General features: G+C 40.4%; 1 protein-coding gene across 11 annotated transcripts in view; it reads left to right on the top strand.

Annotated features, from left to right (window-relative positions):
• Positions 1–18,672, top strand: part of TRAPPC9 (trafficking protein particle complex subunit 9) — an 825,958-nt gene that overhangs the window by 288,221 nt on the left and 519,065 nt on the right. For all 11 annotated transcript variants that reach the window (XM_039525295.1, XM_039525292.1, XM_039525294.1 and 8 more), the window contains one exon: positions 10,578–10,720. In XM_039525295.1, coding sequence (XP_039381229.1) covers positions 10,578–10,720 — 143 coding nt within the window. The remainder of the gene's footprint in view (positions 1–10,577; positions 10,721–18,672) is intronic.

The following is an 18,672-nucleotide window of genomic DNA, read 5'->3' as shown; positions in this document are numbered from 1 at the left end:
TTTAGCTTCTTTTGAAGTTTTTTTCCTGTCTTTACTTCGTTTACATTTTATTTTGTCTATCGCCTAAAAAAAATATAGGAAAAGAAGAAAAGAAAAATACTGTCTTCCATTGACCCCCTGTGGCTTCAAAAAGTGCCTCAGTTGCAAGGAATCTTTCCCAGTGACTGCTGGACACTTGCAGTAAATTCGCTGCTTGGCAGAGAAACACATTCCATAGAAGTGTAGCTTGTGTCAACAACTGAAGCCCAGATCCAGGAAGGACAGAGAACTGAGCTTCAAACTCATAGTCATGGAGTCAGCCCTTCAGCCACTGGAGTCCCGGCAGGAGCTCTCACTGCAATCCTCCACTTCAAAGTGAGGTGAGCTCAGAGAAACGCCTGCGAGCCACTCATGTAAGGCCTCTAAGAAAAGGTCCTCGAGTCCCCATAGTGAGCCCCAGTTGAGCTGGAAACTATCACTGGCTTGGTGTCAGTATCACTGACAGTCTCCACTGGTACCAACACCTTCTGTACCGCCAGATTTCTGGTGCACAATGGATCTTTTGGTCACTGATGCACCGGACTCTGCTCGGAATGGGTAACCTCCAACAAATGAGTGCTCAAGATCATCCGAGTTGACTACTCCATCCATTTCTCCTCTCTCTTCCCTCCCAAACACCCTTCCCTGTCCCTCTTCAGGGCCCTGTCTCATGAGAGCCTGCTACATCAGGAGATAAACCATGACCTCAGCGTAGGAACCATAGAGCCAGTCCCCCCACATCTCATCGGCAGAGGCTTCTACTCTCGTTACTTCCTGACACCAAAGAAAAAAGGTGGTTGGAGATTCATACTAGACTTCAGAGCACTAAACAAGTTTATCAAAGCTCAGAAGTTCAAGATGATCACATTATCAATGATCAATCCAGAGTTGGAAAAAAGAGACTGATTCTCGGCCCTCGACCTCCAAGATGCATATTTTCACATCGTGATCGTACTGAGCCACAGATGTCATCTCAGGTTTATGCTAGGTCAAGACCACTATCAATTCAGAGTACTCCATTTTGGCCTCTCATTGGCTCCCAGAGTATTCTCCAAGGTCCTCACAGTAGTGGCAGCCCACTTACGATCTCAAGGCATTATGATTTATGGACAACTGCCTTCTCGGGGCACGGGCCTTTGCAGAGGCCCAGTGAGTCACTTAAACTACACTGGACCTGTTTCAGAATTTGGTCCTATAGATCAACAAACAAAAATTGACATTAACACTGGTAAGAGGCTAGAATTCATAGGAGCTGACTCCATTCACGCAAAGGTGCTCCTCCCCCATCACAGATTTCTCAGTCTCTTCTTGCTGATAGACAGTACAATCCAGCCCCAAATTTCGGCCAAACATTACCTCCAGCTCCTGGGGAATATGGCCGTGGGTGCATCGGTGGTTGCTCAAGCCAGAATATGGATGAGATGCCTCCAAGCATGGTGTGGTTTGGTTTAGAGGTTGAACAGAGAGAATATAAACAAAGTACTATTGATGTGTACCAGGGTCAAGCAATCCTGGGACTGATGGAAAGATTCAATAAATGTCTGTTGGGGAACTCTGTTTGTTTATTCAGTCTTCTCCATCTCTACTCTTGACCACCCTTGCATCCCTCATAGGATGGGGTACACATCTCAATTGTGGCACAATACAAGGCAAATGGTCTTCAGCAGAGACATACCTCCACATCAACCTGCTTGAACTCAGAGCTGTCAGAAATGCTTATCAAAGACACACATGTAAGGGTCATGGGTAGACAATATGGCCTGGACGTATTATATAAACCATCAGGGAGGTTCCAGATCTCATTCCCTGTATGTAGAAGCACTAAAACTATGGAACTGTTGCATCTCCAAGAATACCTTAAGATCAGTGGCCTACTTACAAGTAATATACAACACAATGAACAGTCTTAGCCACAAATTCCAACACAACTACAAATGGGAGATAGATTTGGTAGTACTCCACAACATATTCTGACAATGGGGGACACCGATAATAGACCTATTTGCTAATTACTAGAACAAGAAATGTCCTTAGTACTGCTTCAGAGAAGGGATTGGATGACATTCCATGGAAGAGGCTTTCCTCCTTCCATGGGACAAGGGCTTTCTTTAAGCCTTTCCCCTATTGCCTCTATTACTAAAGGTCCTGTTGAAAGCTGAAGGAGCAAACATCATACTGATTGCTCCCACCTGGCCCAGACAGGCCCTTACCTATCACAGCTGGCACTATGACCACCGATGACTATTCCAATCACTCCTTACCTTCTATCACAGAACGAGAGACACAGTCTCCATCCCAACCTCTGGATTCTGCAGCTCAGAGCCTGGCTCCTTCGTAGTTCCAGCACAGAGAGACATCTTTCTCTGAGGAGGTCCAGAAGGTGTTATTGCACAGTAGGAAAGGAGCTACTTGCCATACCTATTTACAGAAATGGAAGAGATTCCAGATCTGGTGGGATCCCTACTGCATCCACCTTACCTGTGATTCTAGACTACCTATTGACTCTTAAAAAGTTGCGACTCTATCAGTTCGCTGAAGGTTCATCTAGCAGCAGTTGGAACCTTCCATCAGCAGGTAGAAGGATATTCAATCTTCTTCCATCTGATTACAAAGAGGTTTCTCAAAGGCATAGCAAAACCTCTTCCTACAACCCAGACCTCCCACTCTTCAATGGGATCTCAACCTAGTATTAAAAGGTCTGACTAGGCCACCGTTTGAACCCAGGGCCAGTTGTTCATAACTCATCTTTCCATGAAGATGGCATTCCTCATTGCCATCACCTCTGCAAGGAGGATTGGGGAAATAGCGGCTTTGATGGTGCATCCCCCTTTTACTATGTTCTTCCTTGACAAAGTCATGCTTAGACCACATCCAAAGTTCGCTCCCAAGGTGACTTCCACATTCTACATAAATCAGCGTATTCAGCTTCCAGCCGTTTATCCCAAAGGATAATAGGGAAGTCATCTTCCATACATTCAACGTGAGGAGAGCCGTGGCCTTCTGTTTGGACAGGACAATAGTCTTCAGAAAATCCCTGAGACTCTTTCTCTCCATTGCAGATTGGTCAAAAAGTACATCAATTTCAGCTCAGAGACTAACTATGCCATCCTGGGGGATTTGGCTGCAAATACCAAATTCAGTGCCACAGTACTATCATCCATATCAGACTTGACTCCAAAGTCCCAGACTCCAGTGGTGGGCTCTGCTCGGGAGTCACCTACAATGGAGCACCCATAGGGACACTACTCAAAGAAGAAAAATAAATTACCTTGTGCAGTAACGATGGTTCTTCAAGATGTTTGTTCCTATGGGTGCTCCATGGCCCCCCCACGTCCCTCCCCACTGAGGAGTTCTAATAGTTGACTGGAGTAGAGAAGGAACTGAGGAGGGATTGCCCGCATGTGCTGGCTAGCCTCGTGGCAGGTGAGGAGCAGTGCATGCGTGGGCTGGATGGACTGCTCCCAAAGTTCTCCGAATAGCAGTACAGAGATGCAGACACACCCATAGAGAGACACATCTTGAAGAAGATATACATACAGAGAACATAAAAAGGTGAAAGTTGCCATACCGAATCTTCCTGTAGTACAATACAGAATAGTTCCCACCTCCAGGTAAAAAGAACAGGAATACTTCTGGCACCTTAGAGACTAACAAATTTATTTGAGCTTAAGCTTTCATGGGCTACACTTCATCAGATGCATAGAACATGGAACATATAGTAAGAAGATAGATATACATACAGAGAACATAAAAAGGTGAAAGTTGCCATACCGACTCTAAGGGTACGTCCATACTACCCGCCCGGATTGACGGGTAGCGATCGACTTCTCGGAGTTCGATATATCGCGTCTCATCTAGACGTGTAGCTGAACTTGCGTACCTTAGTTCGAACCCCTCCCCTAGTGTAGACCAGGCCTAAGAGGCTAATTAATTAAGATGAGCTATTATCAGCAGGAGAAAAAAAACTTTTGTAGTGATAATCAATATGGCCCATTTCAGACAGTTGACAAGAAGGTGTGAGAATACTTAACATGGGGAAATAGTCAATTTGTGTAATGACCCAGCCACTCCCAGTCTCTATTCAAGCCCAAGTTAATGATATCTAGTTTGCAAATTAATTCCAGTTCAGCAGTTTCTCATTGGAGTCTGTTTTTGAAGCTTTTCTGTTGCAAAATTGTCACCTTTAAGTCTGTTACTGAGTGACCAGAGAGGTGGAAGTATTCTCCTACTCGTTTTTGAATGTTGTGATTCCTGATGTCAGTTTTGTGTCCATTTATTCTTTTGCGTAGAGATTGTCCAGTTTGGCCAATGTACATGGCAGAGGGGCATTGCTGGCACATGATGGCATATATCACATTGGTAGATGTGCAGGTGAGTGAGCCCCTGATGGCGTGGCTGATGTGATTAGGTCTTGTGAGGGTGTCACTTGAATAGATATGTGGACAGAGCTGGCATCGGGCTTTGTTGCAAGGATGGTTCCTGGGTTAGTGTTTTTGTTGTGTGGTGTGTAGTTGCTGGTGAGTATTTGCTTCAGGTTGGGGGGCTATCTGTAAGCGAGGACTGGTCTGTCTCCCAAGATTTGTGAGAATAAGGGATTGTCTTTCAGGATAGGCTGTAGATCTTTGATGATGCGCTGGAGAGGTTTTAGTTGGGGGCTCAAGGTGACGGCTAGTGGCGTTGTGTTATTTTCTTCGTTGGGCCTGTCCTGTAGTAGGTGACTTCTGGGTACTCTTCTGGCTCTGTCAATCTGTTTTTTCACTTCAGCAGGTGGGTATTGTAGTTTTTAAGAATGCTTGATAGAGATCTTGTAGGTGTTTGTCTCTGTCTGAGGGATTGGAGCAAATGCGGTTGTATCTTAGAGCTTGGCTGTAGACAATGGATTGTGGTGTGTCCTGGATGGAAGGTGGAGGCATGTAGGTAAGTATAGCAGTCAGTAGGTTTCCAGTATAGGGTGTTGTTTATGTGACCATCCTTATTAGCACAGTGGTGTCAAGGAAATGGATCGCTTGTGTGGATTGGTCCAGGCTGAGGTTGATGATGGGATGGAAATTATTGAAATCATGGTGAAACTCCTCAAGGGTTTCTTTTCCATGGGTCCAGATGATGAAGATGTCATCAATGTAGTGCAAGTAGAGTAGGGGCGTTAGGGGACAAGAGCTAAGGAAGAGTTGTTCTAGGTCAGCCATAAAAATGTTGGCATACTGTGGGACCATGTGGGTACCCATAACAGTGCCGCTGACTTGAAGGTATATATTGTCCCCAAATGTGAAATAGTTGTGGGTGAGGACAATTTCTCACTTAAATCTGAGTGTGCATGTTGAATCTTATAAAGCTTGCAGGACTAAGTTCAAAACCTGGTTCTGACACTAACTTCTTCTGTGACTTGAGAAAATTGCATATGTGCCCTATTTCAAATTCTGATGTCAGGTACATCAATGTAAACTCTGAGTAACTTCACTGAAATTTCGCCATCTGTAAACGGGGGATACTATAACTTATCTCACCACTTAGAGGGGTATTGTGAAGCTTAGTTAATGTTAGCAAAGTTCTTCATGGATTAAAAGAACTATACAAATACTGCTTACTATCGTTACTCTGAAGAGCTTCAGGAATCTGAATTTATTTTAGATCAATACATTTCAAATAATTAATTAAAATTAATTAAAATTGTGACCTAAGGTGCAGAATCTGGATAAGTAGCTTTTTTTGATCTGCCAAGAAAAAAACAAATAGAAGCTATACATATATGTTATAAGGTATTTCTTCTTGATAATTCATTTCTGTGAATTCACAGAAAACTAAATTAAAAGATTCTAAGTTGATTTACACATAATCTGGTGGTAGCTGGGGTACATGTCCCATTGAAAAAGAAGCTCCTACACTATTGAACTGGTATAGCAAGAACAGTCCCCCCATGCAAGATAATGGAGAGGTTCATATGGGACTTGAGTAATATGGAATTAAAGGAAGGTAATATAATTAATGCCAGTCAACTGTGGGTTTATGGAAAGTCTGTCAAACTACCATGATATCTTTTTTATGAGATTACCAGTTTGAATGATAAAGGCAATAAGGTTGATGTAATATAATTAGACTTCCGTTAGGTGTTTGACTTAGTATTACATAACATTTTGATTAAAAAATATTGAATGTGTTGCTGTAGTCATGTCTGTCCCAGTGTATTAGAGAGACAAGATTGGTAAGGTAATATCTTTTATTGATCAGCTTCCGTTGGTGTTCTCTCTCACCAACAGAAGCTGGTCCAATACAAAATATTACCTCATCCGCCTGTGTCTCTAATAAAATTAACATGGCACACATTAAATAAATTAAAGGCTGGCTAATTGATAGGTCTCAAAATGTAATTATAAATGAGGAAGCATCATTGAACAATGGGTGTGTTTCCAGCAGAGTTCTGCAGAGATCAATTCTTGGCCATATGCTATTTAACATTTTTATTAATGACTTGGAAGAAAACATCTGATAAAGTTTGCAGATGACCTACAAATTGGGGGAGTGATAAATAATGAAGAGGGCAGGTCAATGATAGAGTGATCTGGATTGCTTGGTAAACTGTGTGCAAGTAAACAATATATGTTTTAATATGGCTAAATGTAAATGTATCCATGTAGGAATAAAGAATGTAGGCCATACTTATAGGATGGGGGACTCTATCATTGGAAGCAGTGACTCTGTTAAAGATTTTGGGGTCATTGTGGATAGTCAGTTGAACATGCCCTCACCCATGTGACTCTGTGGCCAAAAGGCTAATTGGATGAATAAACAGGGAATCTCAAGAAGGAGTAAAGAAGTTAGTTTACTTCTGTATTTGTCATTAGTGCGGCTGCTGTTAGATTACTATGTCCAGTTCTGGTGTCAACAGTTCAAGAAGGACTTTGATAAATTAGAGATGGTTCACAGAAGAGCCACAAGAATTATTAAAGGATTGGAAAACATGCCTTAGAGTGATAGACTCAATGGTTCAGTCTATTTAGCTTAACAAAGAAGGTTAAGGGGTGACTTGATTACAGTATTTAAGTTCCTACATGAGGAATAAATATGTAATAATGGGCTCTAGAACTCAAGTTAATTTCTTTCCCACTTGTGTATCATCATCAGTAGTAAGGATTCTGCAGGCAAAATTATCATCTCAGTGACACCTGTGCAACCTCATTCCTTACTATAGGCTTGGAATGATTTAATTTATAGACGCTTGGTAAGTGATTCTATTGATCTCAAGATGAATAGAATTTGCACCTCAGTCTTGTTTAGTTGTTGTTTCCGCAGGGCTAACAGTTGTAAATAGCTGACTGTGCTTATTATGCTCTTGCAGTAGTAAGACCATACTTAACTTTGCATCGGAATTTTCTGTTTTACAGGGTCTCTCTCTCATATTTTAAATCTGAAACATGCTATAGGGAACTTGTACCAAATTTCAGCCACTAATTAATGTGCATGTAGAATAAACTCGTATGAGTTTGAGTGTTTCTGTGGTGTTGGTTTTAAAGGAAATTTGGGGAAACTGGAACACTGGAAAAGCCTGATGTCTTTTCCACACAGCACTGCAGATTTAAAGGCTTCTGCTGCTCCCTGAGCAGTAACATTGTGACATCAGAAATAATCAGCCACTCCTTTCTCATGTCCTCCATTTTGTTTACATACTTGGGAGAGCACTGATTGCTTACCTGGTAGTCATTGCAATGGCTGCCTTTGAAAACTGGTTTACCACAGACTATCATAACGTTATAATGAAGGGTCACAGGAAAAATTGTAATGAGTTTTAAGGAGCTCCTGCTGTGCTCCTTGGGGTTTGTGCTGTTACACTGTTTCTTTTCAAAGGGTAATTGTTACTTTCCTCAAAAAGGGTTTCATGAAAATAAGATATAAAATTAAAACTCCTTGTATATTTTTATATACTTACAAATCTGTGGCTTTCTGAATATTTACCTTTTTCAAAAAGGAGGAAATTATAGATCTGAGTCCCTACTCGGTTTTCTATTACACAATTTAAAAAGAAGTAATTTAAAGGTTGCAAGAAAAACAAAAAAATGTTTTGTTTGAATACAGTTTACTTAAATTATTTCCAATATGTTGATCAACATGGCACTGAGTGGTGAAACATGGAGCTCCACAGAGATAACAGTAGCAATTAAATATACAGTGAAGACAACAATTGTGTAAATGCTTTATTATTTAAATAGCATATGTATGAAAATATTTTTTTAATTAAAAACTAAGGTAATTCACACACAAAGTTTAATGTTAAGCTTGTTCTCGGGAATAAACAAAATAAAAAAATTAGGCAATACAAAGTTTTCAGTTACTTGATTGCATATTATTTTTTACACGGGATGCCTTGTTTATTCCATGCACAGGATGGATCTGATCTGGGGATTAATAGGGGTGTATAGAGAAGGAGTCTGTTGTCTATAGGACTCCTACCTCATTTGTTGCAGAAGTTGAAAGTTTTGTAGTGAATGAGGTAGTGGACTGCGGGAAGAGAAAGGATGGTCTTATGGCTAGGGAAGTTGAATGTCACTCACCTGGAGACCTGGATTCTATCTTTGCCTCTTCCGTAGAGTTCTTATGTGAAACTGGGCAAGTTACACCAAACTTTTCAGAGTCATTCCTCAATGTAATTAAAGGCTGTATCATAATGCATATGCACAAGGGACTGAGGTAAGGGTGCATGGGCAATGCTCATGCTGGAATTTCCTAATTTGAGAGTGAGGCTGCTGATGACAACCTTCTCATGGTTTGCTCTGTTACATGCTAAGGCACAACCAGAGTCATCAAATCATCATTCAAACATTGCTCCGCAAGGTCTCAGAGGAAACAACAATGGAAATAATTACATTTTCATAGCCACTTTAAGGGAACTGTAGGCCCCGCCCTACAAATTTGCCAGTTCAACACTGAACTTGAGAATGCGTGGCTCTCTAACCTTTTAATCCTTAACATATTTCCTAACTTTTTATGGTTTCATTTATTGGTGAGAGCAGCCTTACTTAATGTTAAATTAAGTTTTTTGTTTGTGAATTTTTACCATGAAACTGAATAGATTTTACTTGAATACACCCAACAAGCAGTTCAGCTTTGAAGGAGCCATTTTAACACTGTTGCTATTCAGAGTTGAATTGCACTTTTAATTTTTGACTTTGAGGGCTCTTTTGGTTCATATGATGAATAAAAAGTACATATTAAAAATTACTCCTATTTTCCATTCTCAGTAAAGAGAGCCTTCTAAAGAGCTCAGGTTTTCCCTGTTGTAGGTATTTGAATATACTGAGGGGTTTTCATATATAAATGCTTGTAATATCTGTCTGATTATTGAGGACAATGAAAACCTTATCCCATCAACTTTATATGACAGCATGCCATGAATATTACAGGAATAAAATAAATCATAGAAATCCATGCTTTTCATTGCAGAATTTCTAATTAAATGTTGAGGTTCTGTCTCAAGTTACGACTTAGCCTTAAGCAGTGCCAGCTTTCTGGACTTGATGATTCCAGCTCTGTTGTTTGTTAATTAAGCCATCTGGAAAAGCAGAATGAAATTGTTTGTTTATAATGGGTCTGCACTTTTTATTTTTGTACTTGCTATTGATCAACTCCTGAAGTGACATACGCTTAGCTTCATTAACTTTCAATGAGAAATTATTGTAAAAGCAGTAGAAGTAACTGCACAGAGTGCCCAATAGTTACTTCTGTTGATATTGTAAATTCTGATTTTGGGATATATTAAGCTGCACTGTTCTGGATGAATTGTGAATGGGTTAATGTGGTACCCAGACACACACTTATTGCAGAACAGTGAATTGCTAACTAACACAAATCCTCAGGGAATTTTTTTATTAACATTAATAGTTTCCATTCCCTCGATATGAAAATAGAACAGTGTCAGAGCACTTCATAACATGACGTTCCTTCATAACTAGGACATTTTAAGTTACTTCTGGTCTCTGATTGTTCCTCAGTGGTTTCTGAGTAAGCAATAGCACCAAATATTTGCAGATCTTGTAAAATGCTTTTTGGAGCTTGAAGTGTAACCCTCTGAAAAGTAATGGCATCTAGTTGGTGTGATACTGCTTTTCTATTCTTTTTTGTGTTGGTGGTTGAAGTTATACCATATGCCAGTGCGGTGATGGGAACCAGCAGAGGCAGCTCATTAAGGAAAAAGTGGGGAGTCTAGAGTAGCACTCATGAAATTCTGAATTAGCACCAATAAAAGCAATATATTAGTGGTTGGGAACTGCTACCATAGATACACCCACCATTGTAATATCTGTTAACCAGTAAGATGCTACTGTAAAACGGGCTTTAAGAAAGGAAGAGATTTTTGTGTGTAATATATGCATGACAACTTTGCTTCAAAAGCTACCAGAATTTTTTTGACAAGTTACAAATCAATTTTCATGTGTCTATAATAACTTCTATTAAGACTGGTTTAGAAATTTCACCACTGATGCACATTTTCCATGACCTAATTTTATTGAGCAGTTATGATGCACAGAAATGAGCTGTAGTTAATAACTGTTTTACCATTATTTTTCCAGACACTGGAAGCCATTCTGAATTTCAAATACTCTGGGGGACCAGGACATGCTGATGGCTATTACAGGAACCTCTCCCTGGGCCTTCATGTGGAAGTGGAGCCATCTGTCTTCTTTACGCACGTCAGTACCCTTCCTGCAACAAGGTAAGTCTTCCAGTCATCCTTGCAACCCAGGATATCCACAGCAACATGCAGACAAAAGCTGCTGAATGGAATTAATAAGATGTATGGAGAGATGTGTGGAACTGCTGGATATTTTATAAGATACCAACTGTAACTTACCTTTTACTTAGAAAACCTGACTTTGTGGTTAAACAGTCCATGTGCATTGGAAAATTTCTATAGTTCATATATTTTCACCTTGCTATAGTTTGAAAATAAAACATTTCCTTTTATAATGGGTACCTTCTTCCGTGTATCTTGACTGAAACTGTGAATCATAGAATCATAGAATCTCAGGGTTGGAAGGGACCTCAGGAGGTCATCTAGTCCAACCCCCTGCTCAAAGCAGGACCAAACCCAACTAAATCATCCCAGCCAGGGCTTTGTCAAGCCTGACCTTAAAAACCTCTAAGGAAGGAGATTCCACCACCTCCCTAGGTAACCCATTCCAGTTCTTCACCACCCTACTAGTGAAAAAGTTTTTCCTAATATCCAACCTAAACCTCCCCCTCTGCAACTTGAGACCATTACTCCTTGTTCTGTCATCTTCTACCACTGAGAACAGTCTAGATCCATCCTCTTTGGAACCCCCTTTCAGGTAGTTGAAAGCAGCTATCAAATCCCCCCCTCATTCTTCTCTTCTGCAGACTAAACAATCCCAAGGTTTTAGTGTTGCTGTCTGCTGTTTTAGATTGTGTTCTGCATGCTACTGGATACCAATGAAAAGTAAGTTTTGGTCATTCTTTCCTAAGTGGATTTTTACCTGTTTCTCATAGGTGATAAAGTTTTCTATTTATAGTGACTTTCATCCAAGGATAGTATATAGAATATAGTCAAAGGTCAAAATTTTCAAACTTTGGGTGCCTAAAGTTAATCAACAATACTGAACAGAAAGTTCTTCTAGTAATTATATTTAATGCTATTATAATTACCTGATAAATAGTAAAACCTCAATTCTGTATAGTCAGTTTCATTATCTTCTTTTTATTTGAGGTATTTCTTGAGCCAACAGCTATTTTATGAAAATTAATTTTGCATGTTAAAGTGGTTCTTCTAGTGATTGCTGCATGATGGTATAAAAGGCAGCGCCGTCCCAGACCACGCTCAGTTCCTCCTTACCACCCACGATCGATAGAGTGCATTGCTTTGCTTCTGCAAGTTTATTTTTAGAGGGAAATTATCTTCCTTTCTGTACATAGGTAAGTTCATGGCCTTTACTAGTGTTAAGATTAGTGTAGCTCTTCTTTGTTGTTTTTCTTGGAACAGGGGTTCCCTCTTATTCACAGTGCCAGAGTATGCCTCAGTCTCTGGGTTTTAAGCCTTTTGCTGGCTTGTGAGAAATATGTGCTGGTGAGTGACTTGTATTCCATATGCCTTAAATGCACTGGTGAGAGTCACAATCTAGACCACTGCCAGATTTGCAAGGACTTTAAATCCCTGACAAAAGAGGACAGAGAGGTGAGACCGCATCACCTCCTCGTGCAGGCCGCCTTGTGTTCCCCTTCTGACCCTTCCCACTCAGGGCGGGCACCAAGTATTCCAACATCGGTGAGGAGCAGTCCTGCAGACATTGCTTCTGAAACTCAGCACCAATCCCCTTCTCTGGTGCTGAGAAAGAAGCACAGAGAAGCACAGAACAGTAAATGACAGTAAGCAATCTGGAGGACAAGGTAGAGTGTCCTATGGAAAGAGAGATTCCCCAGCAGTGACCTATTTTCATCAAGGGTCTTCAGGTCTGGCACTGGTGCCTGTGCTATTGATGTTGTAGTGCTGACTCCTTTGGTGCAACAACAGCATCAGGAAAATCTCTTGATACCACTGGTGCCAGAGGCCTGTGCAGAAGCACAGGACCTACTTTGCCTCTCGATACTGGATTCTATGATTGTCCAGGAGACAAGTTGACAGGTACCAGTGGAAGTTAGGCCCTGGCTACACACAATCTCGGAGACCAGATCAGTACTTGGTACTGTGAAGGCTAGATCTATGAAGCATGCAGTCCAGCAGTAAATCTAGCATGCTGTCCCAGGTTCTGGAGATATGTTCCTGGATCTTGGCACCACTTGGCACATCACCAGTGTGGTCAAGCAATTCAAGGTCCTCCTCAGAGTCTGAGATACACCTAGTGTACACCAAGTGACCTAGACAAATTGGAGGATTGGGCCAAAAGAAATCTGATGAGATTCACCAAGGACAAGTGCAGAGTCCTGCACGTAGGATAGAAGAATCCCATATACCACTGCAGGCGGGGGACCGACTGGCTAAGCAGCAGTTCTGCAGAAAAGGATCTGGGGATTACAGTGGATGAGAAGCTGGATATGAGTCGTCAGTGTGCCCTTGTTGCCGAGAAGGCTAACGGCATATTGGGCTGCATTAGTAGGAGCATTGCTAGCAGATCTAGGGAAGTGATTATTTCCCTCTATTCGGCATTGGTGAGGCCATATCTGGTGTATTCCGTCCAGTTTTGGGCCCCACACTACTGAAAGCATGTGGACAAATTAGAGAGAGTCCGGCAGAGGGCAACGAAAGCCCTGTCTGGGATGATTTAGTTGGTGTTGGTCCTGCTTTGAGCAGGGGATTGGACTAGATGACCTCCTGAGGTCTCTTCCAACCATAATCTTCTATGATTCTACATACTTATGCCCCTTGTTCCTGATGACACTCCCCTTCACCTTAATTGTGGGAATTCTATTCTTGGTACCCACTGGAGTTTCAGAGACATGGATCCATGGAGCTGTGATTGCCAAGGTTCTATGCCATACACATGTTCTTTCTGGAACCTGTGGGACATGCCTCCCACTTTCAGATCCTCCCTGGTTCTTAAGACTTACAGATCTAGCAGATGACAGGCTAGCTCATGCAAGTAGATCTAGGAGGTTATTGTCAGTACTGAGGTTGGTTCTGATCCAAGACCCTGAAGACCAGACTCAGGGTTCGGAACTCACCCATCTCACTACAGGAGGATCAACCTCAGCCTCCTCTGCATTCTTCCTATTCATCATCTGCAGAGACTCTTGTCTCCTGGAATTTCTCACCTGTCCAGGATGACTACAGGGCTTATCAAGAGCTTTAAAAGAGAGTATCTACTTCTCTTGATATTCCTGATGAAGTAGTTCAAGAGAGTTCTCACAGGCTGGTGGACATTCTGGGTTCAGCAGGACCTTCTAGAATGGCTCTACCTATCAATGAGGCCATCCTAGAACCTACAAAATCTTTGTGGAAAAACATGCTGTCTGCCTCTGACAGCTAAGAAAACTGAGAAAAGATACCATGCCTGCTATTTTCAAGCACATCCTTCACCAGGTTTCCCAGTTGTCTCTGCAGTGAAAGAAAGTGTGTGTCAGGGATGATTTCCTTCTACCAAAAGACAAAGATGCCTTGTCAGTTGAAAACTTTTGTACCACATCTTGTCTATGGTTTTGTATCTCTAACCAATAAACCTTATTGGCCAGATACAACTTCTCTCTGAGCCAATACCCTGAAGATCTCCGACAAGTTGACAGAGGATGCCAGACAGGAGTTCTAGACCATGTTAGATGAGGGCAAGCTGATGGCTTGGACCTCTCTACAAGCATCCTTAGATGGGGGGAGATTCAGGAAGTACATGTAAATGTTCATGACTTTAGTCCTTGGGTCCCCCGTAAAAGATCTAGCAGATGATCTAGGATCTCCCTATCTCACAAAAGATGGATGAGATGGTCCACACTGAAATAATTGGAAATTTACATGCCTTTCTCTAAAAGAAAGCAGTTCCACCTTCAGTCTCTACGGGAGTGCCAGGTTTTCCCACAATAGCATAACCATCTAGAAAACGAGGGAAAAAACACACAAGACCTCCACCACAATTGTCGTCTTCTGTGAGTTCTTCAAGACAGTTGGGATATCCCAACCAGATTGCAATGTACCGGTTTTTCTCTCCCCATATTTTTCCAACAGGTTATCCCACTTTCTGTGTAGTTGGTCCCCCTAATTACTGTGTAACAGGGATACACCTTGCAGTTTATTTCCAGTCCCTCCCTCAACTTCTCTCCCTGTCCCTCATCAAAGACCACTCTTATGAGGATGTGCAAATATTTATAATTAAAAATAAATATAAAGTGAGCACTTTACACTTTGTATTCTGTGTTGTAATTGAAGAGAAGTCTCTGTCTGATCCACATGCTCCTCTGCAGCAATCGGCTTTCCCCCACCTCTTAGTTTAAAAAACTGTTCTGCAACCTTTTTAATGTTGAGTACCAGCAGTCTGGATCCACTTTGGTTTAGGTGGAGCCCATCCTTCCTGGATAGGCTCCCCCATCCCAAAAGATAAGAGGGAAGATCCTTTCATGGATTGAGAACTGGTTAAAAGACAGGGAACAAAGGGTAGGAATAAATGGAAAATTTTCAGAATGGAGAGGGGTAACTAGTGATGTTCCCCAAGGGTCAGTCCTAGGACCAATCCTATTCAACTTATTGATAAATGATCTGGAGAAAGGGGTAAACAGTGAGGCGTCAAAGTTTGCAGATGATACTAAACTGCTCAAGATAGTTAAGACCAAAGTAGACTGTGAAGAACTTCAAAAAGATCTCACAAAACTAAGTGATTGGGCAACAAAATGGCAAATGAAATGTAATGTGGATAAATGTAAAGTAATGCACATTGGAAAAAATAACCCAAACTATACATACAATACTGCATACAGATGTGGTCTCTTCATTAGAAAAGGTTCAGAGAAGGGCAACTAAAATGATTAGGGGTTTGGAACGGGTCCCATATGAGGAGAGATTAAAGAGGCTAGGACTTTTCAGCTTGGAAAAGAGGAGACTAAGCGGGGATATGCTAGAGGTATATAAAATCATGAGAAAGTGAATAAGGAAAAGTTATTTACTTGTTCCTATAATATAGGAACTAGGGGTCATCAAATGAAGTTAATGGGCAGCAGGTTTAAAACAAATAAAAGGAAGTTCTTCAGACAACGCACAGTCAACCTGTGGAACTCCTTGCCTGAGGCGGTTGTGAAGCTAGGACTATAACAGGATTTAAAAGAGAACTAGATAAATTCATGCAGGTTAAATCTATGAATGGTTATTAGCCAGGATGGGTAAGGAATGATGTCCCTAGCCTCTCTTTGTCAGAGGGTGGGGATGGGCGGCAGGGGAGAGATCACTTGATTATTACCTGTTAGGTTCACTCCCTCTGGGGCAGCTGGCATTGGCCACTGTCAGTAGACAGGATACTGGGCTGGATGGACCTTTGGTCTGACACAGTATGGCTATTCTTATGTTCTTACAATGTCACCTGAAAGTGAGAACAGGTATTTGCATGGCACTATTGTAGCCCGCATCACAAGATACTTACATTGCAGATGCTCTAAAGATTCATATGTCCCTTCATGCTTCAATCATCATTCCAAAGTATATGGAAAGGATATGCATCCATGCTGATGACAGATTCTGTAGTTTCTGCATCAGAGTTTTGCTCTTTTAAGACTTCTGAAAGCATGCGCCACACCTCGTCCTTCTCAGATTTTGGAAGGCACTTCAGATTCTTAAACCTTGGGTCAAGTGCTGTAGATATCTTTAGAAATCTCACATTGGTATCTTCTTTGCGTTCTGTGAAATCTGCAGTGAAAGTGTTCTTAAAATGAGCAACATGTGCTGGATCATCATCCGAGACTGCTATAACATGAAATATATGACAGAATGTGGGTAAAACAGAGCAGGGGACATACAATTCTCCCCCCCAAGGAGTTCAGTCATAAATTTAATTAATGCATTATTTTTTTAAATGAGCATCATCAGCATGGAAACATGTTCTCTGGAATGGTGGCCTTAGCACGAAGGGGCATACAGATGTTTAGCATATCTGGCACGTAAATACCTTGTAATACCGGCTACAGCAGTGCCATGTGAACCCCTGTTCTCACTTTCTGGTGATATTGTAAAGAAGAAGCAGGTAGCATTGTCTCCCGTAAATGTAAACAAACTTGTTTGCCGTAGCGATTGGCTGAACAAGAAGTTGGACTGAGTGGACTTGTAGCCTCTGAAGTTTTACATTGTTTTGTTTTTGAGTGCAGTTATGTAGGGAAAAAATCTACATTTGTAAGTTGCACTTTCACGGTAAAGCGATTGCACTACGGTATTTGTATGAGGTGAATTGAAAAATACTATTTCTTTTGTTTATATTACTATTTTAATTACAAATATTTACACTGTAAAATGATAGTGATCACTATACACTTTGTATTCTGTGTTGTAAATGAAATCAGTACATTTGAAAATGTAGAAAAATATCCAAAACTATTTAATACATTTCAATTGGTATTTTGTTGCTTAAGGGTGCGATTAAAACTGTGATTAATTTTTAATGGTGATTAATTTTTTAATTAATCGTGCAAGCTAACTGCGATTAATCAACAGCATTACTTTTTCCTTGCACTTACCTAGTTTTAGAACAGTAATTTAATATTAACAGTTAATACAAGCTACAAGATAGTTGCTTGTAATTGTAATCTCCTATGATTAAAAATCTAATCTTTGTTCTTATCAGTCATACAACATTCCTCTATGCATTTGATGATAACGTACTTGAGAGATGTAATAACTTCATTAATACTTTCTAAACTTCAATAAAGATTGCAGGTTTAAAGTTTATAATTTACCTTTAGAAGTTCCTTATTTGTGTTTATTTTCTGGAATATGTCCCTCTCATCCTATGAGATGCAAACATGTTCAGGAGTGAAATAAACCACAGATTTACCTCTTTGTGATTAAGGTTTAATTTTGTACATACATGTCTTATACATTCACATAGTCAAATCTTACAATTTTAGTGCTAGGCTGATTTACTGAATACTGTGTTTAAAATTGATGTGTTAAACAATGGGGATAATTTTATTCTTTTTCAGTTGTGCTAAGTTCATACATGGTGCTAACTGAAAAATATGGTAAATATAATCAAATTGTATGGGTATATACTTCGGGGATTGTGTAAATGCTTGTAATCCAGTTGTGGGGGTGTTTACTTTGGGGACTCTGTAAATACTCAGCAAAACATTGACACTGTTTTACAAAAATTCCACGGAACCTAGAAAACTACAAACCTCTCCAAGGGGATCCACAACTCATTCACTCTGCTGGCTCATTGTATGGTAAAAGATCTGTTGTTGTCTTTCCTGTGTAACCATAAGGCTTTTAAGCTTTTATAAACAACCTCCCCTCACCATTCCTTAAATATAAATAACACTATGACTGGATTATGTAATCTTAATATGGAAACATATTTCAGTACTTCTTATTTTATACATATTTTATTGTTTATGGGTTTTTTTCCCCGCTTGTTCTTTCGTCTAATAATCTCAAAAAGCATTTTCCACGTGTTATTCATGTCTACCCTGCCCAAGGTTTGTAGATAAAAATTAAAGTTCTTTTGAAATGACTGACCCACAGTCATGAAGCGAGTCGGAGGCAAAGCTAGGAACTCAGCCAACTACAAGTCACCTGCTCTAAATGCTAGGTACCATAACCACTTTCCCAACACTCATTAGGGTCTAAAGTTAGTTCTTTATTTTCTGATCTCTAGGTGATTATTGTGTTTAACAATGTAGTATTGAGAAACTCACAAATTTATTATTCTTTGTGTTAGATAATGACCATTTTCCTTATCCTAAAATAAGACTTTCCTATTCCTTAATTGTCATTCTATTGCCAGTGTTTTACTGCATATAGCAAATATTTTACCCTAAAAAAACCTTTTTATTATAGTGCTGACTTGATTTGTAGTTAAGGCTTCCATGGAGTACAATTATGTTCTTATGTATACTTTCTCTGCATAGTAGCAGGTGTTGGATAGTTCCAATTCAGCAAAGCACTTCAGCATATGCTTAACTATATTCATTAGCTTTAGTCCATATGTGTTCTGCATGCACATTCGCATGTAAAGTCAATGGACGCTAAGC

The sequence above is a fragment of the Mauremys reevesii genome, linkage group 2 (genome assembly GCF_016161935.1).
Source record: "Mauremys reevesii isolate NIE-2019 linkage group 2, ASM1616193v1, whole genome shotgun sequence".
NCBI classification, from domain to species: Eukaryota; Metazoa; Chordata; order Testudines; family Geoemydidae; genus Mauremys; species Mauremys reevesii.
This window is presented reverse-complemented; position numbering and strand designations above follow the sequence as displayed.